The following is a 25,328-nucleotide window of genomic DNA, read 5'->3' as shown; positions in this document are numbered from 1 at the left end:
TTCTTTACGTTATTCAAAATGTAATGACTTGGTTCTATATTAATGTTTTCTTGCTGTGGTTATTGCGTCGAGAATTTAATGATTTTTCTAATAGCATCTGACTTCTTTTTCTCTTACTTAAGGTCTACATATTTAGGGTATTCAAGAGTTAATGGATTGGTGTTATATTTAAGGCTCTATACGGCAACATTCTTTACTATACAACTTTGCTATTCTTCTATTTTTGCTTTATTTTTTTACTATTATTTGAGGTTTACTTTAGTTTATTTAATTTATTTATATTATTATTTAGGGTTAGTTAGTTACTTGATATTAATTATAATTACTACCTACAACATTCTTTACTATACAACTTAGCGATTCTTCTATTTTTGCTTTATTTTTTTACTATCATTTGAGGTTTACTTTATTTACTTTATTTATATTTAGGGTATTCAAGAGTTACTGGATTGGCATTATAATTAAGGCTCTATACAGCAACATTCTTTACTATACAACTTTGCTATTCTTTTATTTTTGCTTTATTTTTTACTGTAATTTGAGGTTTACTTTATTTTTAGACTGTTCAAGATGCGATAGCGTAGTTTATATTCACAGCAGTTTTACTTTCCTTATAGATATCATTATTTTTATGGGTTAGTTTTCTTTTAACTGGCTTTACGATGCTACTAATGATTAACGTTTAGTATTTCTCCCTAATATTTCAGCTTACACGAGATCAAGTAATTTAAAAGCATATAAAACCAAGACATCACATGCATAGCTTCAACTGTTCGTCCTAGCTTAATATATGTAGTTCCAAGGCATCAGATTTTCATTCCTATCAATCTTGCATAAAAAATAATCACTATGCCTCGTTAACCCTTAGACGATGGGAGTATCTCAAGAGTAGCTCCCCCAAAATGAACGGTCTATATACAGTCACTGCCGAGCTTAGGACCATAGCATAAATATTGTTACCCCGCAGAATGGATGTTTCAACTACAGTGTATAAATGGATTCTACCGGCAATCTGGAAGTGTTGTTATATTTCCGCCATACAAAAACTGACTGAATTTTGGATTGTCTATATAGAATTCCACTACCGTATAAGGGTTAATGCCAACTTGCTGAAGGAATGTGTAATACTGACAACATGAGGAAAAGCAGGCAGTAAGATATATGGGAAAACTGAGCAGTGTTACATTCCACAGGTTAAAATAAAATACGTGACATTCCGAGCACTTTCCAGACTAGAGGTTGGTCCACACGAACACATTTTCTGGGGCGTCTTTTTTTGAGAAGTTCCGAAAAGTACGAGCATCTCTGTGTAATTTCAACCTTTCGAGAGGAGCGTATCGGGACACCTCTCCTCCCGAAATTGACCTCTCATCTTTAACTAACTCTTAACGATATTTATAGGAGCAGTGATTTTTATTTTTTTTATTTTTTACAACAAAGGATACAGCTCAAGGGCAACAAAAAGCGAAAAAAAAAGAAAAAAAGCCCGCTACTCACCGCTCACATAATAGACAAAAGTAAAGAGTATTTTTTTTTCATTATTATTATTATTTTTTTTTTGACCTTGAGTTGTTTACTGTAAAAATAAATAAATAAAATAAATAAATTGTTTACTCACTATGTCTCTGTCCCTTGTATCACTTTTCGTCTATCTTTACCTCTATCTATCTGTTATTAAAAGGGGCTAAGAGGATTTATTAAAGGGGCTGACGGACTAGTTTATCTATGTTTAACAATTTCTATCTATTTTTTCCAATTTTTATCTATTTTTACCAATCTTTATCTATATTATTTCTTTTGCCAAATTCTATCTATTTCTACCAATTTCTATCTATCTTTTACCAACTTTTATCTATTACCAATGTCTGTCTATTTTTACCTCATTGCCGAGTCACAAATTACTTTCAAAATATCATCGTAGCGTAATTTCCAGGAATTATCATTTGCCGCAAGTTGCCATAATTCGAGACAGGTGAGAATGCTATCATAAGTAAGGTAAGGTAGGGCGTAATTAGGTTTTTCCTGCTACATCATTACGAAAAACATGATTACACGCTATTGTCTTATTTACAACTACACTCCGATCTTTCCGGCATTATGGGAAACTCACAGTTATGATACGTTCGGACATTACAATTAAACAAGGGAAAGAGGTGCGAGGTAACTGAGAATAACCCACAGACAGCGTTACCAAATTATCGTACTGAACATTGTATCTATCATTCTTTAAGCCTCAAACTCTCGTATATATACCTACACAAACAACGATGGACAGGTAAAGTTATAGCGTTAAGACTGTTATTCATTAATGTTTGTTTGCTTTTTGCTATAGCTATTGGTCAGGAACTATGAAAATGCAATACAATGAATACACAGATGCTCGTATTGATGGAAAAAAATACAAAAGTCCCCCATAAAATATACTCGTGTGGCACCACCTTACGGATACTTCAAGGGAAAATCAATTATAAAAGGGAGCAAGATCAACATTAATCACAGGCAATAATGCAATAATATCCACACAGGGGTAGTAGTACATCTAGCGTTCAGTACAGTTTTAAATCACGTCTCTGTCCTGGCAAAACAAAACATGCAACATCAGGCGAAGACATACAAATCTTGCTTCGGTCAGTCTAGCCTAACGTCACCCACAAGGACATAAAAAATAACAGGGAAATCAACCATAACACTGTCAAAATCAAAAGGTCATAAGGCTAAAAAATAATAGGTTCCAACATACAAGTAAATACACATCGTTTCTTGCGTCTGATCTTCTGTACAGGGAAGGACACACAAGGAAGAGGGAAGGAGAGACATCAGTGGTAACAAGGGAGCTAGTAACTGCTACGGGAGGTCTCGGTTTTGCATCAGAGGAAGGTTTAAGATTAGTTTAGTTTACCAGATGTTCACAGTTTAGGGTTTTTTTTACACATGCGGAACTTTCTCGACACAAACCTTGGACAGTAACGATAGAAATAGTGACGTAATGGCAAAACCACCTCGATATCTTGATTCGTAATTGCCGTAAGTAACTCCTCTGAAAGTTTGTCTCGTAAAAGTCTTCCCCCCAAAATGTCATGATAGATTTGACTGGTTAATAAATCTAGCTCTAATAATGTAAAGGCAATACCACTTCGATATCTTGATTCGTAATTGCCGTAAGTGACTCATCCGAAAGTTTGTCTCCCGTAAAAGTCTTCCCCCAAAAATGTTATGATAGATTTGACTGGTTAATAAATCTAGCTCTAATAATGTTAAGGCAATACCACTTCGATATCTTGATTCGTAATTGCCGTAAGTAACTCATCCGAAAGTTTGTCTCTCATAAAAGTCTTCCCCACAAAATGTCATGATAGATTTGACTGTTTAATAAATCTATCTTTAATAATGTAAAGGGAATACGACCTCGATATCTTGATTCGTAATTGCTGTAAGTAACTCATCCAAAAGTTTGTCTCTCATAAAAGTCTTCCCCACAAACATTATGATATATTTGATTGGTTAATAAATCTATCTCTAATAATGTTAAGGGAATACCACCTCAACATCTTCGTTCACAATTGCCATATGAAACTCGTCTAAAAGTTTCTCTCTTGTAAAAGTCTTCCAAACTTCCCTCTCTTTATCTTCCGAATTCTCTTTCTTCAGCATATCCAAGGTTTGTGTCGAGGCAGTTCATACTCAAGCATTTATACAAGGAGTGAGCAGCGCCCTCCAAGGCTTACACAGCACGTACAGGAAGACACATACAGGGAGGAGCGAGGACATGGACTTACTCTCGCTGGTGTTAGTTGGACGGAAAAAGTTGTGAGGCAATGTGATCCTGCAACAGAGGGCAACACAGACAGGGACAGATGATAACATAAGAGTAGTGGACAGAACAGCACATTAGGGAATCAAAGCAAATGGTCCGCGGTATATAAAAACAGAAATATTATTAGTATGGGAGACAGAAAACAACAGGGACAGACAATAGAAGGGTGGATGGAACAGAACACAAAAGGAATAAAAATAACCAGTCCACAATGCATAAAAACAGAAGTGATATTAGTATGGGTGACAGAAAACGACAGGGACAGACAATATAAGAGTGGACAAAAGAGCACAAAGGAATGAAAACAAAAATATCAATCGTAGTAATATTAGTGAGGATGAAAGTAATGAAAAACGTACAGCAACCAGTGAGAAGGATGTCATAATCAGGAGTGGATGCAATGATGGAATATATACAAAAAAATCATTGGTGTGTTGCTTGGTCGTGAAGTGGCGGAATATTATGAAATGTTAAAATAAATACAGAATCGGTTTATACGTAGTTATTGTGGGGGATAGGACAGGCCAGTGAGGAAAATGTTACTGGATGTTACGGAGTGAAATATTATGGAAGGGTGAACTTAAGGAGCGACATATTATAGATTTTTTATATTTTTTTTATATCAGAGGACACGGCTCAAGGGCAATAAAAAGAGTACACAAAAAAAAAGCCCGCTACTCACCGCTCCTATAACAGATAAAAGGAAAGAGTAGCCAAAAGAGAGGTCAATTTCGGAGTGGCAAAATAAAGATAAAATGGGTCTCTTGTTAGTAACGGTAGAGGGAGGGACAGGCGAGGTAAGGGAGGGGTTTTCAAGGGGGGGCAGCAGTAGTGTGGTGGTGGTGGTGGCGGCGGTGGTGGTGGTTCTAAAAACGGTAGGTCACACTCACCCAAAAAATTAAAATCAACTTATAAAAAAAATATAATCAGTGTCCAGGGAAACGATAACTAAACAATAAATAAAAGCAAGCATGACGTGGAGAGGGTATTAAATCAAACTAAGGATGTGACCGGACCGACGAGGCTTTGTGATTTAGGAATTAATAAAACCACACAAACTCGTCTTAAATTATTAACGAAACCCAAACAAGAGCACTTAGCGTTCAATACTAATTCATCTCGTTTAAAGCTACCATTCTTGTTGTTGCTTTAATGATCTATGTTGTGCCTCATTAGCAAGGAATCATATTAAACAGTAAAGTGTGATTCTAATGAGGACAAGAATCACAAGGAATTTTGGCAAGTATATAAATCTATGACCCAATTAAGAGCAGTTAATAATTAATCTATGTTGTGCCCTATTAGCAAAGAATCATATTAAACAGTAAAGTGCGATTCTAATGAGGACAAGAATCATAAGGAATTGGCAAGTATATAAATCTATGACCCAAGTAAGATCAGTTAACTCCCTCTTCCTCCTCCTTCCACTTCCTCCCGTGCTCCCTCGTTCTCTCTTGAAGTGGTGAGAGGAAGCCATGGAAGGAAGAGGAAGGGGAGGGAAGGGGATTTTGAGGCATCTTGGGGCAATTATAGACATGCACTGAAGCGTTTATTGATTATTCACCGATGTGGGAGCGAACTTATTGATAAGAAATTTTGCATGAACCGAGGACATGAATCTATATAAGTATAAGAATCTATATAAGTACGATCAGTTAATTTACTCTCCCATACGCTGCTCTTTATAAACATGCACTGAAGCACTTATCGATCATTCACTGATGTGGGAGCGTAATTATTGGGAGAAATTTTGCATGAACTGAGTATGTATGTGATCTATAACTCGAGTATGATAATTTTATTTACTCTCCCATACGCTGCTCTTTATAGACATGCACTGAAGCGTTTATCGGTCATTCACTTATTTGGGAGCGAAATCATTGTCTGAAATTTTGCATGAGCCGTTCGCAAGACCTAACAAAGCATCAATGTCATCTTATGCGTGTTGAAGCTTATTTTTATTACTCATATCCTGTCGCTGTTTACACATTCATTCATACACACACAAGGAACTGGTCTTCAAGTATGCCATGAATGAGGGAGTGACGATACATGCAGAGAAATGAACACCCGCAATTTTGTACATATTCTGAAGTGACCACAACGGCCATTCCTCCCTGCACAGCCCCCGAGGACGGCAAGACAGCAAGGCTTTCATTCAGTCCTCGGATAAACACACATCCACTTGCATCGGTAAAGACTGTCAGGAAAAAGAGAGGTGGAGCAAAAGAAAAATAAGTGCAGGAGACGTATTTTCCGATAAGATTTAATTCACTTGTGTCGGAAAAAAATGTAAATAAGAAAAAGGAGCGAAAGAAGAAAAAGAAAATATGTAGGAGAGAAAATACAAGTGCGTGATTTAATATGTTGTCTCAAAGGTGGAGAGGTAAGCTAAGAAAGGACAGAGAAAAATAATCAAGAGTACTGTGGAAATTAATATGATTCTGAAGAGTGCACACAATGTCATGGAAAGAAAGGAGCGAAGGAGAAAAAGAAAATACGTAGGAGAGAGAAAATACAAGTGTGTGATTTAATATAGCAGAGGACATTAATATGATTCTGAAGAGCGCACACGTCATGGAAAGAAAGGAGCGAAGGAGAAAAAGAAAATACGTAGAAGAAAGAAAATACAAGTGTGTGATTTAATATGTCGTCTCAAAGGTGGTGAGGTGGACTAAGAAAGGACAGAGGAAAATAAACAAGAGTACTGTAGAAATTAATATGTTTATGAAGAGTGCGCACATAAAAAAGAGGAGAAAAGAAGCTATAAAAAAGGAGCATATTTTAAAAGACGAGTTGAAAAAAATGATACGTAATGAAATATACAAATGCGAAACAAGCAAAACAAAAAAGAATATCCGTCTACGTACTAAACACAGACGTCAACTAGTGAAAAAAAGTGAATATAAGAGCCAGATAAGGGCGTCTAGGGTGGATAGCAGATAACAAGACAGAAGAACTGATATGTACCAAGGAAAATAAGAATGACATGTGCAAAAGGAAGGTTACAAGTCGAGTGTGTGAACAGGAGGAAGAACGGAAGAATATAAACCATGTCAGACTACACTTACAATTTGACGAGTGCCGAGAAATATAAGGGGAAGGATTTATATTGCAAAGCGAGTGTGGAAGCAGAAAAAATGTAAGACTGTTTGCCATGGCAGACTACACTAATGTGGTGGCGAGTGCTGAGGAAAAGCCGAGTGCTAAGGGAAGGCTTAATATTGTGTGGCGAGTGTGTGAAGGAATACTGAATTGACAAGTGCCGAAGAACGTAGGAGAAAGGTTAAAAACTGCACTGTGAAGAGAAAAAACTTGCGCCGTAACTGCCCCACAAGGAAAGATAAAGGAAGGAACAAGACATGGGGACTAAAGGCACAGAGAAGCAGCCGTCACTCATTCTATCTACTGTCTACTTCCTACATAAAGAAGGGGACTGAAGGGGGAAAGAGGCATGTCCTTTACTAGTTTACACAGACACACACACACACACGCACACACACGCACTTGTTCACTCATGCACTCGCTCACTCTCTCTCGCTCTCCCTTTCTTGCTCTACTCTACAGTTAAACACACACACACACACACGCACTCATTCACACATGCAAACACACTCTCGCTCTTTCTCTCTCCACTCTACAGTTAAACACACACACACACACACACACACACACACACGCACTCATTCACTCATGCACTCGCTCTCTCTCGCTTTTTCTTCTCTCTCTACTCTACAGTTAAACACACACACACACGCACTCATTCACTCATGCACTCGCTCTCTCTCGCTCTCCCTTTCTCGCTCTACTCTACAGCCTGTGCAGTGCATGGCTCAAACTCACCCTTTCCCGAGTGTGGCCAGCAAGCGAAGGGGACAACACCATCACCACCACCATCACCACACTGCCGCTGCCTCCTCCACCTCCACCAAGATCTCCACCTCTTCCTCCTCCTCCTCTACCTTTTTTAAATCTCCTCCCCACCACACTTCTTTCCCTGCGCACAAGTTTCCCTCTTCCACCCCCCTTCCCCTTCCTCCCATGCTCCCTTGCCTTCTCTTCACGTGGCGGGAGGAAGACATGGGAGGGAGAGGAAGGGGCAGGAAAGGGATGTTGTGGCGTCTTGGGGTACAGGAGTAGAAAAAGTGTTAAAATGAGTGATGTTTAGATTAATGGTGGAGTAGTTATGCAAGATGTCAATAATCCACAGTCTCTATCGAAACAGGTTCACCATTGTTCTTGTAGTGAGTTTTATATGGAGATTGATGATCCGTTAAAGCAAAATTTCAACGGGTAAGATTAGTATAGATTTCTGAAAGATAAAATTTTGTTAAACCAGCGTAAGAATAAAATATCATGCTAGTTTTTGCCCGTCTATGAAAATCCACTGAAAGATAATGCAAAAATATGTTAGCCTGAATAACCTGACATCGAATTTGAGCTCGTCAGAAGGAAAACAAAGGTAGCATTATGAAAACTTAAAGACAGGTGCAATTTTGACATCTTGCAAAATAAGAGGAAATGATAAAATAGATGTTGGTTAAGAGATGAACAAATGATAAAAAGGTAAAATGATAAAGATGTTGGTTAGAGATGAACAAACATAAACTACACATTAAATTAGTAAACATATCCCGAAGTACGTAAAGGTCGAAATCAACAAAAATACCGGGTTAGTGGCTGAAAAATAGATGTTTGTACAGCTTTGAGACCCGAGTAAAATGTGGAGAAAATAATCAAGAAAGGAAAACATAAACTACATATTAAATTAGTAAACATATTCTGAAGTACGTAAAGGTTGGGATCAACAAGAATACCATGTTAGTGGCTGAAAAATAGATGTTTGTACAGCTTTGAGACCCGAGAAAAATGGGAAGAAAATAAATAGGAAAGGAAAAAAATCATCGGAAGTTCAGTAAAAAAATGACATGAGAAAATAAGAAATTATGAAGTAAAGAAAATAATTAGGAAAACAATCATCAGGAGTTCAGGAAAAAAAAGACATGAGAAAACAAGAAATTATGAAGTAAAGAAAATAATTAGGAAAACAATCATCAGGAGTTCAGGAAAAAAAATGGCATGAAAAAACAAGAAATTATGAAGTAAAGAAAATAATTAGGAAAACAATCATCAGGAGTTCAGGAAAAAAGAAAACAAGAAATTATGAAGTAAAGAAAATAATTAGGAAAACAATCATCAGGAGAAATTATGAAGTAAAGAAAATAATTAGGAAAACAATCATCAGGAGTTCAGGAAAAAAAATGGCATGAAAAAACAACAAATTATGAAGTAAATAAAAAAGAGCAAGGCTAATTTTGAGTGAAGAAATAAATGGAAAAATAAATCGCTTTCACACACACACATTTCAGTATGCATAAAACTCCAAACGTATTTCCAAATCGCGACAAATCAGAAGTATTTTCCTCACTTGCCTAAATGTTTAACCCGGTAGCTGCGGGGATCATGTTTCTTAATGGTCCCTCTAAGCGAGAAAAATGAGAAAAAATCATCACTCATGCAAACCATTTCATAATATATATCAACGCATTTGTGATCAGTTTATGCATCATCTATTTTGGGGGGTTTATATCATGGAAAAAATTTGGCCTGTCGCTGGTACACGGTAAAGCCACAAATTTGGCCTGTCGCTGGTACACGGTAAAGCCACAAATTTGGTCCGTCGCTGCTACCGGGTTAATGAGAAGCCTACGTATCAGCCAACATTCAGTTTCACTTTAAATACACAGTCTCCGCTCTGCAAAATTACTACAACAAAACTACAAACATTACTGACTCCACTACCAACATTACTACATTCTACATGCCTTTTCATTCTCCTCATGCAACAATACACCTTTTGCAATTTCTCTTTCATCCATAAAATCAATTAATCAGGTAAAAATTCCAACAAAATTAGTTATTGGAGTCTGCACTAATCTCCCATTTCCACTCGATACAGAAGAAATTTTAAACTACTCATACGTAAAATAACAACCCATGGATTATCAATGCTAAGAAATGCATCTCCTCAAATGCTGTTACGACATTCAATACATAAAATGACAACCCATGAATTATCTATGCTAAGAAATTCATCTCCTCAAATACTGTTACGACATTCAATACATAAAATAACAACCCTTGAATTATCTACGCTAAGAAATGCATCTCCTCAAATGCTGTTACGACATTCAATACATAAAATAACAACCCATGAATTATCTACGCTAAGAAATGCATCTCCTCAAATGCTGTTACGACATTCAATACATAAAATAACAACCCTTGAATTATCTACGCAAAGAAATGCATCTCCTCAAATGCTGTTACGACATTCAATACATAAAATAACAACCCTTGAATTATCTACGCTAAGAAATGCATCTCCTCAAATGCTGTTACGACATTCAATACATAAATTAACAACCCTTGAATTATCTACGCAAAGAAATGCATCTCCTCAAATGCTGTTACGACATTCAATACATAAAATAACAACCCTTGAATTATATCTCCTCAAATGCTGTTACGACATTCAATACATAAAATAACAACCCATGAATTATCTACACTAAGAAATGCATCTCCTCAAATGCTGTTATGACATTCAATACATAAAATAACAACCCTTGAATTATCTACACTAAGAAATGCATCTCCTCAAATGCTGTTATGACATTCAATACATAAAATAACAACCCTTGAATTATCTACACTAAGAAATGCATCTCCTCAAATACTGTTATGATATTCTCGGCTCCTTCAAGCATGTCAGACTAGGAAGCGTTCAGTCAACTCTACATAACAACCAGAATATTACACAAAAAATGCGAGTCTTTGTGTTGTATTGGAGAGCGTAACATGAGTCTTTGGGTTCTGTTAGCAAGCATCAGCAAGGTACCGAGCAGTGATATTACGTACACTTAAAAGCAGAAAGATATTAAAGGGAGAATGAGCAAAAGAACAATGCCACTTAGATAAAAAATGCCCCCGAATTCTAATGTTTTTTCAGGTCTTTTTAACGGGTGATTCTTCCTGTCACATTACCCACCAAAAAACACCAAACTCGTGATTTTAAAAGTCCCATAAAGTAGCTTCAATGACATAAATAAAGATGATAAGTTGATTAAGTAAATAACATAGACCAAACATGAATAACTCTTAAATCATTAGTGTTTTCTTTATGGTAGCTGCGGGGATCATGTTTCTTAAAGGCCCCTCTAAGCGAGAAAAAGGAGAAAAAATGATCACTCACGCAAACCATTCCATAATATATATATCAACGCATTTGTGATCAGTTTATGCATCATCTGTTTTGGGGGGGTTTATATCACGGCAAGAATTTGGCCCGTCGCTGGTACATGGTAAAGCCACAAATTTAGCCCTTCGCTGCTACCGGGTTAAAGAATTCAAAGCACACTGGTATAATTTATGACACTGATATCAAGCCATGCAATAAGCTGATTATCAAAAGAAACAATGATATGTGTATACTCACAACTCTCACACACACACACACACACACACACAATGAAGATAAGTTATACAAAGCTGTGAAGAAGAAGAAGAAGAAGAAGAAGAAGAAGAGAAGAAAACCTAATCAAAGAAAGGAGAAAAATTATGATTGTGGCGTAAGATAACAACATTCCTGTACGATTAACCACATGCATTGCTTATCTTTCAGTACAGAACCTGAGGGCAACAAAGAGCCATTCCGTGCTTCACCAAATTTGTTGACTGAGAAAAAGCGATATCAAAGGTATTTAAAATCAGTTTACGCATTCATGAGCGTCACTATAAGATTCCAACATGCATAATAAGAAAAAATAATACGTTTACAATCGTTTGAGTCGTATACAAAGCAAACTGATAATCTAATGCACGTAAATAAACCATTCACGGACATTCACTGCTGTGTAAGAGACGAGACAGCAAGACCTAGTTCAGTGCTTCAAGATTTCCGTGCATCCACCCGAACAGAGAGGATGAGTGACTCTTACCCTCTGCATAATAATCCTTGGGAGGGGAAAGAGGACTTCTACAGAGAATAAAAAAAGAGTTGCTTCCACTTGTATCAGTTGTGGATTAAAGTGCATGAAGAGAAGAAATGGTAGGAATTCAATGGGTTCTACAGATAATGAAAACTACTTCCATATCGTTAGTTGCTGATAAGAGTGTATGAGATAAATGGTAGGGATATTTATCTCACTAATAAATCGGTTGCTGTCACTCCATCACCGTGTTTGGTTCTCCCTCTCCTGAACCAAGAAGTTAGACTGCCTGAAGTAGCTCCCACTACACATTTAGGGTCACATTATAAGACATTTTGCCGCCCAAGAACACATATTTGACAAGGCTTTCGTAGGAGTTGTGGACATTTCCAGGAGTAGTTTTATGACCCTGGCGGTAGTTTACCCCTTCTTCTGTACCGTGAAACTAAAGAAACACTCATTAGAACCCGACTGACCCCCTCTTTGACCTTTAGAAATAGCTGATGTGAGAAGCGAAAGTCTCATAAAACCGGCCATAACATCGACCTCTCTTTTGGCTGCTCTTTACTTTTGTCTTTGTGGGAACAGCAATTAGCGTGTTTTTTTTATATACCTTTTTTTGTTGCCCTTGAGCAGTTTTAGCTGTAAAAAAAACACACACACAAAAGAAAACACTGCCTTTCATGATAAACTACTCCCTCACTTCTTAACATACTCCCTTTCATAACTTATCCCTATGCACCGGAAAAGTCAAGAGCTATTCCCTGCACGGACTAATAGAGTTAACAAAGTCGTATTATTGCCCTTCATGATAACTTACTCCCTCACTACTTCTTAACATGCTCCCTTTCATAACTTATCCCTATGCGCCTGAGAAGTCAAGAGCTATTCCCTGCACGGACTAATAGAGTTAACAAAGTCGTATTATTGCCCTTCATGATAACTTACTCCCTCACTACTTCTTAACATACTCCCTTTCATAACTAATTTCTATGCACCTGAAAAATCAAGAGCTACTCCTTTTGCTTCTCACATGAGCTATTTCTGAAGGTCGAAGAGGGGGTCAGTCGGGTTCTAATGAGTGTTTCTTGAGGTTCACGGTACAGGAGAAGGGTCACACTACCGCCAGGGTCATAAAACTACTCCTGGAAATGCCCAAAACTCCTATGAAAGCGTTGTCAAATATGTGTTCTAGGCCGGCGAAATGTCTGATAATATGCCTTTCATGATAAACTATCCCTTCACTACTTCTTAACATACTAACCTTCATGACTTCCTATGCACCTGAAAAGTCAAGACATACTCCCTGCGCTGACTAATAAAGTTAACAAAAGTTGCGCGTAAAAAAAAAAAATTAACATACTAACTTACATGAGTTATTCCTATGCACCTGAAAAGTCAAGAGCTACTCCCTGCATTGACTAATAGAGTTAACAAAAGTTGCGTGTAAAAAAAAGTTTAACATACTAACTTACATGAGTTATTCCTATGCACCTGAGAAGTCAAGAGCTACTCCCTGCGTTGACTAATAGAGTTAACAAAAGTCGCGTGTAAAAAAAAGTTTTATTTGTCTCATGTGACTTATTACAAAGACAAACACTCGATATGTGACACCAATCCTCCACAACCATCTGCTTAAAAATGCAATTATATAAAAAGATTTGAACATCAACACAAAAAATCCTTATTAAGTAGGTATATTATACGTATAAATACACAAGACTCGCTTGCGTTCCTCCTCTCAGCTGCCGACGACTGTTACGGCAAGCTCTGGACACACTCTCTTGGCCCGAACCAGTCACACAGACGGGAAGATGTAGACTCGCAGGCGCACACACACACACACACACACATGAACACCTATCCAAACCCACACACACACACCTGAATTACACACCAGAGTACAAGCATGCAAACTATACACATACATGCATACTCACTCTCATTTCCCTCTCGCACTGAGTTGATTTATATCCAGAAAATTTATACACCGTTTTCTTGCCTTCTCGTCTCTTCCAATTCAGATTCAGACGATGAAACTCCAAAATTCTAATGTTTTTTTCATGTTTTGTTGGTGGGTGATTCTGTCTTTCACATTTTACCTCCAAACGAACACCAAACTCGTGATATTTTAAGACCCACAAAGTAGCGGTGATGACTTGTAAATAAAGATCATAAAACCGTCTTGAAATAAATTTGTGTGGGGACGAAATAGAGTTTTGAAATGATTGCTTTTATCCGCTACTTCATCGATTTGGTAATGTTATGATCGTGTGGAAAAGCAATATTTATGAATTTTTACATATGAATTAATCCTTTGCGTGGCAGAAATGCGAACTTGAATTTAAAACCTTGCCAAGAATAAGCACCACACACATTCACTGTTAAACATTCTCGACCACTCGCCAACGATGTATTTCAATCCCATCACTCAACCAAAATCAAGGCAAGGCTCGGCAAATAATCTAAGTTTAAAATTCACAACTTTCTCTCCTTCTTTTGTGTTTCTTGCTTCGTTCAGGACGCTGCTCGGCACTTGTTCGTCCTTGATCGTTAATTTCCATGTCACGAACACTTTTGAACACTGAAATTCTTAACCATAATCCTCTACAATGGCTTCAACATATACCCGACCACTCGGATTCTTAAATATACAACTGGAAACTCATAAACACCCACACACGCAAACACATACACACGCACCCACATACACACACACATACTTAAATTAACATTGTGTGGACACCTCCAATCACTCACTGAGACTAAAAACTAACTTCTAGGTACATGAAAGGCTTAAAACTACAAATCATCAAAAACAACAATTGGTAAAAACGCTATCCCCCAAAAAACAAAGAGCAGAAAACCTCCTACGAATATGCCTCAAACCAAGTCAGGCAAAATAAGGCTGCCGATGAGCGGACGAACTCGCGCCAAGTCGAGTCCGTCAGTCAGTTAGCTGCAACGATATCACAAAACTCGTGACAAAACTAAAAGAAAAGTGAGCCGCAGGAAGACTCGCTTACGTAACAAGGCGATAATCGGGTTTAAAATAACGACGCTTACATTGTACGTTCAACAGGGAGAGCCGGCAAGGTATTAAGGGGGGGTAAATGATGCCTGTTTTTTTGCGTCCCTCCAATCCAATTTTTTTTTTCTTCCTTAAATAAATCCGACAGAAAAACGAATCACAGAACACTTACGGCTAAAGAAGAGAAACTACGCATAAAATTAAAACTTGCACTACTTTGCACATCGGTTCTAGAGTAATAATAATAATAGTAACGCGAAGAAAAGTAACGGCAATGGGAGGGATAGAGAGGTGAGATGATGAACGTAAAATGTGATCTCGTAAAAAAAAAAAAAAAAAAAAAAAAAAAAAAAGGCTGCCTATCATGGTATTTCTCTCTCCGTTCATCTACGACTCCTCTGAAAAAAAATAAAAAAAATAAAAATAAAAATCTTAGGCCTTTCTGACAAACTATAGTCCTCTCTTCCCCAAAAATAACAACATCCGTTTTCAAAAATTTCCACTTGTGTATTTTTTCCGAGAGCACTGGCAGTATTCTTTCTTTTCCAATCACTTTATGCAACAAATTCAGTTCGGTTGAGTAACTTTCTAACTTAATTGCACTGGGAACTGAGCAACTTGTGTGAGCCTCGATCAGTGGCGTAGGTTCAGATTTTACAAGTTTTTTTTCATTCTCCAATTCTGCATCCTTTTACAGAACAAAATCATTTCAGCCGAGTAACTTTTGATATTGACTGCACGGGAGAACTGAGCAGCATATGAATGGCTCAGAAAGTAATGCAAGTTCAGGTTTTACAAGTTTTTTTTCATTCTCCAAGTCTGCATTCTTTTACGGAACGAGATCATTTCAGCCGAGTAACTTTTGATATTGACTGCACGGGAGAACTGAGCAGCATATGAATGGTTCAGAAAGTAATACAAATTCAGATTTTACAAGTTTTTGATCTTTTCCGAGTCTGCAACCCTTTACGTAACAAGATCATTTCACTCAAGTAACTTTATATACGGATTGCACGGGAGAACTGAGCAGCTTACGAAAGACTCAGAAAGTAATACGAATTCAGGTTTTATAATATATTTTCATCTTTTCTGAGCCTGAATGTAAATCATGCGAGACTTTCTATACATGAAAAATAAATCGTGATAATCAATTCAATATTATTTTTTGCTAAAACCAGAAATGTAAGAATATAGCGTCACTTTGGCAGTGCGGATTTTCCATTTCTCTCTCGCTTTCAGCCTTTGTACACCAATTACAGACCTCGAAAGCCACATGTACGTCATACGAGGATTTCTTTACCTGTGAAACAAATCCCGATAATCAAACTTCTAATAATTCTTCGCTAAAATCAGATAAGTGTGAATATGGAGTTGATTTAGCAGTACTAACTCTCCGTTCCTCTCTCTCTCTCTCAGCCTTTATACGGCAATTACAGACCTCGAAAACTACATGTACGTCATATGAGTTTATATGTGAAACGAATCCTGGTAATCAAACTCCAAATAATTCTTCGCTAGAATCAGAAACTTGCGGTTAAGTAGTTAGGTTGGCAGCACCGATTCTCCCTCCCCTCCAGCCTTCACGTGCCAATTATAAACCTCAAAAGCCACACACGCGCTGAGCAAAATAACCCACAATGAGAAAAAATAAACCCTTGAGCCATTTATCCTCCCTGGGGACAAGGAGGATCTGGAATGTCTTACAGAGGTTGAGAATGGCTTTGTATAACTTTAGGGGTGGATGAGGTAAGAAGGTTTAGCAGTCCGTTCCTTAACCAAGATGCTGATGGTCCTCGTATAAGCCTGATCTTTTTTAAATTCAATGGCTGTCTTCTCTTTTTGGCTCGGTTAATGTCATGATGTTCAACTATGTTTTTTTTTCTAGCTTCAAGTAAAATATTTCAGCAAAGGATAAGCAGTAGGTCAGTTTTGCTTTTGCCAGTTAACAAGAGGCGTTGGAATTCAATTTTCAGTGGAATACAAACAGTTACTAAAAAGCATCTTGTTGATTTTTATTCCTCTTTTTCCCCATGTTGATTTAACCCGTCCGCTGCGATTGGCACGGATTTGGCTTTCACTGGTAGCCTGGTAACATATACTCCCAGGTCTTTCTCTGCCTCTGTGGTGGATAGTGGAGTGTTTCCCTTGTGGTATTGGTATGCTGGATATCCCCTCCCAAGGTGCATGACTACATTTTTCTTCATTGAATTGTAGCAGACACTTTTTGACCCATTCCTGTAGCTTGGTGATGTCTGACTGTAGGAAATCCACAGTCAAGGGGTTAATGAATAGCGCTCAATCAATATCATCATTAACACATAGGAAATCCAGTCAAGGGGTTAATGAATAGCGTTCAATCAATATCATCATCAACACAATCTAATTACTTGTAGAAGGGAGGCAAACAATTATTATCCCTCGGCCAAAGGATTAGAAATACATATTCACGCTTCACCAAGTCCCATAAGAACCAGACATTTGATATAACTCCTACGATACAGGAGGTTGAGGGTGAAGGGCTGGATCTCCTTGTAATCATTTCTGTTCTGTTTTGACTCGGAACAAATCAAAACGTTCTCATTATCACCTTCATGGCTAAACTTATATCCTACATTTGGCTTCTGTTTCATTTGAAGAGCAGAATCATGGCAAGAATACATCTTTTCACGTACTATTCAGCACGCACTCTTAGTTTTACAATCAGGAAAAATAATAATACAAGTTCGGTAATACGTAAAAATGAGGGACCAGGCTTTACGAGCGAGCCACCAGCACCCGAGCGGAAGAGACCCTTAAGAGTATTTGAGAGCTTCTTTCATCTCCGGAGCTGTCATGTTAATCCGAGTGCCGTCGCTTGGAAGTTCACGGCAAAATTGAGGTAAAAGTGCATAGGTTAACAGTGTCTTGATAAACTATTGCAGGTATAATGGAACAAATTTCTCAAACTCAACTATTAATATTAACCATTTGTTAGGAGGTAAAACTCTGTAAACTATTGGTAATCGCCTTGGCAGAGACACGCCGCTGTGAGTCATTTGGTACAGCCACCGTTGACGTCGATTAAATCCTTCTCCTCTGTGAACCACCATCGGTAATCTATCAATATCTTAAAATTCATCACTTAACCCAAAAACATTATACAACTTACTAGCTAAAAAATATGCCCTTGTATGTACAGGTTTGATAGCCACCCCTCTCGCTGGCCTGAGAAAGACATTACACACACACGCACACACTCACAAACCCACACACACTCACACACACACAAGGCTGTATCTTCAAACTGATTTTAACTACGGGGAGGGAGGGATTTTACGACTTGATTATTTTAGTGCGCTTCGGACAGTGCTAAAAGTAAAGAACACACAAATTAAGCCGATATTCATCTTATACCAATTCAGTATTTGGCAGGATTTTATGACTCAGTTAGGTTAGTTCAGTGTGCTTCGGACAGTACTAAACTATCAAGGACCAGTCACAAATTATGCTGAAATTCATCTTGGACCAATTTCAATACTCACGGCAAAGGAATAGAAGGGGGGGTTCATACCTTCCTTTTTAAATACAACACACAGGATTTGGTTAGTTTAGCTCAGTGTGCTTCAGACAATACTAGACAAATAAAGATCACTTGTAAATTATGCTGAAATTCATCTTGGACCAATATCAATACTCACGGCAAAGGAACGGGGGAGGTACATACTTTCCTTCTTAAATACAACACACACGACCTGGTTAGTTTGGTTCAGTGTGCTTCAGGAAGTACTAAATGATTAAAGATCACTTCTAAATTATGCCGAAATTCATCTTAGACCAATTCAACACTTGCGGCAAAGGGGGTCCATACCTTCCTTTTTAATACAACACACACGACCTGGTTAGTTTAGTGTGCTATGGGGGTTCCTGGTCAATTCGGTATCCCTCACAAATTATGCTAAAATTCATCTTAGACCAATTCAACACTTGCGGCAAAGGGGGTCCATAGCTTCCTTTTTTAATACAACACACACGACCTGGTTAGTTTAGTGTGCTTCGGACAGTACTAAACAATTTGGTATCACGTACAAATTATGCCAAAATTCGTCTTATATTATTCAGTATTTAGGGCAAGGAGGGAGGTCCTTAAACTTACTCTTAAATACAACACAAACACATTTTAGATCAACCAATATTTGGCATTGGGGAGGTAAGGGGATTGAAGGGGTTGGGGGCATACACTTCACCCTAAATACAGCTTTTGGCATCAGGGTAGGTTAGGGAATAAGGGGAGGGGGATAAACTTGGCATGGGGGAGGGGGGGAATTAGGGGGGGGGGGGGGAAACTTGGCATGGGGGAGTGAGTGAGAGTGAGTTAGGAGGGGAGGGGGGGGTGGGGGGGACATGAACTCCCTAAATACAGCTTCATACAAACAAACACTCGCAAACACAAACACCAGAAAAACAAAACCTCTCGACGCTACGAAAAGAAACACTCTAAAAAACAACAACGACACTTACGATTAAAAGAGAAAAAACGCGGGGGGAGAAAATAATAATAATGATAAAAAGTAATGAGGAATTAATGGCATAACACCCCAAAAATACGGAGACAAAACGGGGAGGAAAAAAAAAAAAAAAAAAAAAAAAGCAGAAAAAAACGTAATCTTTGGTCACACACGAGGTATCCAAAAATATCGACAACGCTCCCACAATAAAAAGAGAAAAAGAAAAACAGGGAAACGGACCCCAAAAAGAAAAAAGAAAAATCAAGAAGAACGACAAAGTGAACAAGAACAGGAACAGAGCGTGAATCCAAAAAAAAAAAAACAAATCACTACAACGACGACATTGCAATTGACCTTTGACCCTATCTGACCCGGGTTAAGGGATTCGCTGGCAAGAAAAAATTGACCTGACCTTCTTTGACATGGCGGGGAAAATTATTAACGACTATAAAAAAAACAACGTTCCTCTTCGTTCCTTTCTCTCCTTTCTTTCCCTCTCTCTCTCTTTCTTTCTTTCTTTCTTTCCCTCACTCTCTTTCTCTCTCACATTTACACGCAACCCACAATGCGCGGGTAAAAATATGTTCACAAAATGCTAAAAAAAAATGCTTCACTCTCTCACATTTACACGCAACCCACAACGCGCAGGAAAAAATATGTTCACAAAATGCTAAAAAAAAAATGCTTCACTCTCTCACATTTACACGCAACCCACAACGCGCAGGAAAAAATATGTTCACAAAATGCTAAAAAAAAAATGCTGAGTGATGCTGAGTGACTATATACACATCCTGGGCCTCAGCACTGGCGAGCTTTGTGTGGAAGAAAGACTCGGTAATTATCTGTCTCGTATGCTCATCTTCTGCTCGCTCAACAGGCTGCCACCACCACCACCACCACCACCACGACTCCCTTCCTTTCTTTCCTTTCCGAGACTGACTTGTGTAGTGCGTCTCGAGTGAAAACCAGACAGGTCGCTCCTTGGAACTACGTAACGTGATATGGTAATTCTCTGCCTGCTGGGCCCACTAACCCGTGCTTGAACTCTCCATCCATCTCTGTCTCTCTCTCCCTCTCTATCTCTGGAAGACATGAGCACTACTGACCTAACCATGGATCTGCCTGCCTGTCTGCCTGACGTAATGATTCCTTGCACACAAACACACACACTCAGGCACACACACACAAGCACATCCATCTAATATTCAAACACTTCTGACTGCCTTTTTTTCATTCAAACTTTTTTCTCTGCCGATCACAGCAATAAAGCGTCTCGCCACACGCGGCGGGGAGAGGCGTAAAGGGACTCAAAGGTTGGCTGCTGGACATGAAGTGAAGGATGACTGTACAGGGCCTGGCAGAGGCTGGGACAAACAGGTGCCATGCCCTTGGTCGGGTCGGCCAGGCGACAGCGGCAGCGGCAGCAGCAGCACAGAGATACTCAAGGCAGCGCACACACACATTCAGGGTTTGTATAGAGTATAAATTAGTATAAAATGCCAAAGGCACTATATGAAAAATAACACTTAAGAAGAGAAAAGTAGACTGTACAACACTGTTTAAAATTTTTTACATAAAAAGAGATGGAGGGGTTCACCTTGACTGTAGTAAAAACACAGAACTATATATTATATATGTATGCATCTGGAGAGGTAATTTTGATATATCAGCGAATGCCAACACTAAGAAGGTCAGTCACACCGCCACGACCTCATCGCCACAAAGAGTTCTTGGCTCTCGGAAGTCTGGCAAAGGTGTCGCACCACCCGGGCCAGAGGCACAGCGGCACTCTGGCCCTGCAGGGGTGGCACAGTGGACCGGCAGCAGTGTGGCACCCTGGACCAATGGCAAAACATGTGGTACTCTGGACCAGGTGTACAGTGGCACGTTGGCCCATAGCACTGTGACACTTTGGACCACTGGCAGCACATCTGGAACTCTGGCCCATAGCACTGTGACGCTGAGTGGACCAGCAGCGTGATGGCACCGTGACCCGTGGCAGCAGCGTGGTGGCACTCTGGCGTGGTGGGACACAGCGCCGCCGCCCAGACAGAGGCAGCGTTCACAGTGCCGCTCAAACACACAAACCCAAAGTTAAAAATCTGCCTAAAATCCCCGAGACACTAACTACACCTGACTATACTGCCCGGGGAGGATAACAACACCCCAGCAGAGCCCCCAGAAGAGCCCCCAACAGACTCCCCAGCACCTGGCAAGCCACAGGGGTGCTGCAATAGCCTGACCCTGGGCGGAGAGCACTGGGTCAGGTCACTGCTGGGGCTGGTGGGGGGCAGGATGAGCTCACCCACCACCAACAAGTGAATCACCACCACTACAAGGCACAAACCTAGGCAAGCCCCCACCGCTGAGCTCCGGAGGCACCCCACGGAAAGGACCTTCTCCAGGGGCACCGGGAGGGGGGTCACGGAGGCCGGTCGGGTCGCGGACGAGGGCATGGATGGGTGTCCTGGGGTTTGGGAGCCAGGGTCACGCGTCTCTGTCTTCCCCTCCGTGGTGTCGACGACCTGGTGCAATGTGGAGTCGCTATGGGAGATGTGGGAGTGCAGTTGGTCCTCGACAAGGGAGGGAACTGCCTGGCCGGGCTCGCTCTCGGTGCCGTACATGGTGAGGCTCCAGTCCTTCACCCCGGCCTTGCCTGCAACACACACGAGGCTCAATACAGGGACAGGGGAAGAGGTAGACAAAATATCCAACCTGAAGGCTTAAGACAGAGGCAGGAAACACACACACGAGGCTCAATACAGGGACAGGGGAAGAGGTAGACAAAATATCCAACCTGAAGGCTTAAGGCAGAGGCAGGAAACACACACGAGGCTCAACACAGGGACATTTGAGAGGTAAACAAAATATCCAACCTGAAGGCTCAATACAGGGACAGGGGAAGAGGTAAACAAAATATCCAACCTAAAGGCTTAAGACAGAGGCAGGAAACACACACACGAGGCTTAACACAGGGACAGGGGAAGAGGTAAACAAAATATCCAACCTGAAGGCTTAAAACAGAAGCAGGAAAAATTATACAAGAGTTCAGCCATAAATCTCAAGCATCACAATTAATAGTTACTGAATTTGAGGCTAAATGCGAAAGTTAAACATAAATTCATGGGTAAATCTCATGGGTTAGAGTGAACAGTTAATAAATATACTTGAGGCTTATCATAAAAGTTATACAAATAAATTCATGGCTGGCTTTAACATGAGTGGTTATTAATTATTCTACCAGTGACATTAATTATTGAAATGGCTAAAAATTGTGGCCACTTGATTCTGAGATATGGGTTTCAACTCACATCAATTATAGACAGATATGCTGAAAAGTAGGTTTGAATATTTTGAAAGATAAACTTAAGTGATAAATTCTGTCAAATCTATTGACGAAGACTGATAGAGCTGACTGAATTAGGTTAAGGAACTTTATACAAACGAACTTAATGGACCCAGCACCCACACTTTCTCGGGAAGGACAAAAATAAACCTACACAAAAATAAACCTACACAAAAATAAACCTACACAAAAATAAACCTGCACAAAAATAAATCTACACAAAAATAAACCTACACAAAAATAAACCTACACAAAAATAAATCTGCAAAACAAAAGCCAAACCAACAATGCCTCTTTTATATGTGTGTGTGTTACCAGTAAGCCTCAATTCCCTTCTCGTTCAGGTCGGCACACTCACTCATTTGCAATACGCCTCATGTTACTCCTTCCTGCCTGCACTGTGTCCAAACCCAATTGGCCGAGGCATTCACACACTCCTTAACCCGGTAGCAGCGACGGGCCAAATTTGTGGCTTTACCGTGTACCAGCGACAGGCCAAATTTTTGCCATGATATAAACCCCCAAAATAGATGATGCATAAACTGATCACAAATGCGTTGATGTATATTATGAAATGGTTTGCGTGAGTGATGATTTTTTTCTCATTTTTCTCGCTTAGAGGGGCCTTTAAGAAACATGGTCCCCGCAGCTACCGGGTTAAACTTTCCACACACACTGTTTCTGTGCAGTTTATAACACCACAAATAAAGACACCACAAGAACACACACATATATTTTTCATAGCTCAGTCTCCTTATAATCGACATCAGCCACATTCCAAAATAAGTTTCAGCCAAAAAATAACAGAAGCATCATATCATCAGCAACAGCCGCCGTGTGCCGCCATGAGAGGGAAGGGAGAGAAGCAGGAGGATGGGCCGAGCATGCAACCAAAAAAAATGCTATAAAAAAATGATGGTGGATGGATGTGATTCAGTGACGATATATCCATAAAAATCGTATCATAATAAGGAATTTTAAGTGCTAGTTGATGAGTGTACGATGTCTTAGTGTAAGTTTCGCACGTTTAGTGATGGAATTTATGCTTTGAAAATTTAGTACTAGTAGTTTCTTATAAAAATGATACTGCCGATTCTTTCTCTTCTGCCAGCAATGTGATTTTGTAGTTACTTTGTTCATAATAGTAAGGAATTTTAAGCATTAGTTTACGAGTGTACGACATCTTAGTGTAAAGTCCGCATGTTTTCGGATGGAATTTATGCTTTGAAAATTTAGTTCTTGTAGTTTCTTATAAAAAAAATAGTGGCATTGATTCTCCTCTCAGATATCACCTTCTTCTTCTATTACTTCTTCTATTATGTACGATATCTTAGTGTTAATTCCGCATGTTTTTGGATGGAATTTAAGCTTTGAAAATTTAGTACTTGTAGTTTCTTATAAAAAAATAGTGGTATTGATTCTCCTCTCAGATATCACCTTCTTCTTCTATTACTTCTTCTATTATGTACGATATCTTAGTGTAAAGTCCCCATGTTTTCTGATGGAATTTAAGCTTTGAAAATTTAGTACTTGTAGTTTCTTGTAAAAAATTATGATAGCGATTCTTCTCTCAGATATCACCTTCTTCTATTACTTTGTGTCTCAATGTCGGAAAAAATGTTGATGTGGCCAAAGCAGCGGACAGACTAGTTGACGTCATTATCGTAAACCCTAATTTAGTAAGAGTTGTTTCTTGTAAAAAATGATGATATTGATTCCTCTCTCAGATATCACCTTCTTCTATTACTTTGTGTGGATCAATGTCGCAAAAAAATGTATATATGGCCAAAGCAGTGGACAGACTAGTTGACGTCATTATCGTAAACCCTAATTTAGTACGAGTTGTTTCTTGTAAAAAATGATGATATTGATTCCTCTCTCAGATATCACCTTCTTCTATTACTTTGTGTCTCAATGTCGGAAAAAATGTTGATGTGGCTTATGCAGCGGACAGAATAGTTGACGTCATTATCGTAAACCCAAAATTTAGTGCTAGTTGTTTCTTATAAAAAATTATGATAGTGATTCCTCTCTCAGATATCAGCTTCTTTTTCTATTACTTTGTGTGTCATTGTCGGAATAAATGTTGATGTGGCCAATGCAGCGGACAGAATAGTTGACGTCATTTTCGTAAACCCAAAATTTTGTGCTAGTTGTTTCTTATAAAAAATTATGATAGTGATTCCTCTCCCAGATATCAGCTTCTTTTTCTTTTATTTTGTCTCTCTCTTTGTCGGAAATTTTTTTTATATGGCCTATGCAGCGGAAAGATTAGTTGATGCCATTATTGTAAACCCGACACACGAGGCAAATTCTGGGGAAGGTCTCGACTCAATCTTGGTTTTTAAAGACACGAAAAACCTTAAACATATGTGCTTTAAAAAATGGTGCTGTCGAAAGTGAGCAAGTTTGCATGAGCGAGTTTGCGTGAGCGAGTTTGCATGAGCGAGTTTGCATGAGTGAGTTTGCGGGAGCGAGTTTGCATGAGCGAGTTTGCGTGGGCGAGTTTGAAGCTTTTCTTTACTCCTCGCTCACTCACTACCCCACACTGGATGACGTACTACCACACAGAACTACACCCAGAGTTTTATACTTTCTCTCTCTCTCTCTCTCTCTCTCTCTCTCTCTCTCTCTCTCTCTCTCTCTCTCTCTCTCTCTCTCT

The 25,328-nt window shown here is 39.1% G+C and overlaps 1 protein-coding gene and 1 long non-coding RNA gene across 2 annotated transcripts in view; both read right to left on the bottom strand.

The window, feature by feature from the left end:
* LOC127002135 (furin-like protease 1) overlaps window positions 1–25,328 on the bottom strand; it is a 147,487-nt gene that overhangs the window by 2,984 nt on the left and 119,175 nt on the right. Inside the window, exon 15 of the mRNA XM_050867745.1 lies at window positions 21,668–21,976. Coding sequence (XP_050723702.1) covers window positions 21,668–21,976 — 309 coding nt within the window. The remainder of the gene's footprint in view (window positions 1–21,667; window positions 21,977–25,328) is intronic.
* LOC127002140 (uncharacterized) lies at window positions 13,357–18,996 on the bottom strand. The gene is made up of 2 exons (XR_007755790.1): window positions 18,850–18,996; window positions 13,357–18,710 (listed from the first exon to the last, which is right to left on the bottom strand). It is a non-coding gene; the product is annotated as an uncharacterized LOC127002140 (long non-coding RNA).

This window comes from Eriocheir sinensis, chromosome 22, assembly GCF_024679095.1.
Source record: "Eriocheir sinensis breed Jianghai 21 chromosome 22, ASM2467909v1, whole genome shotgun sequence".
Classification (NCBI taxonomy): domain Eukaryota; kingdom Metazoa; phylum Arthropoda; class Malacostraca; order Decapoda; family Varunidae; genus Eriocheir; species Eriocheir sinensis.
This window is presented reverse-complemented; position numbering and strand designations above follow the sequence as displayed.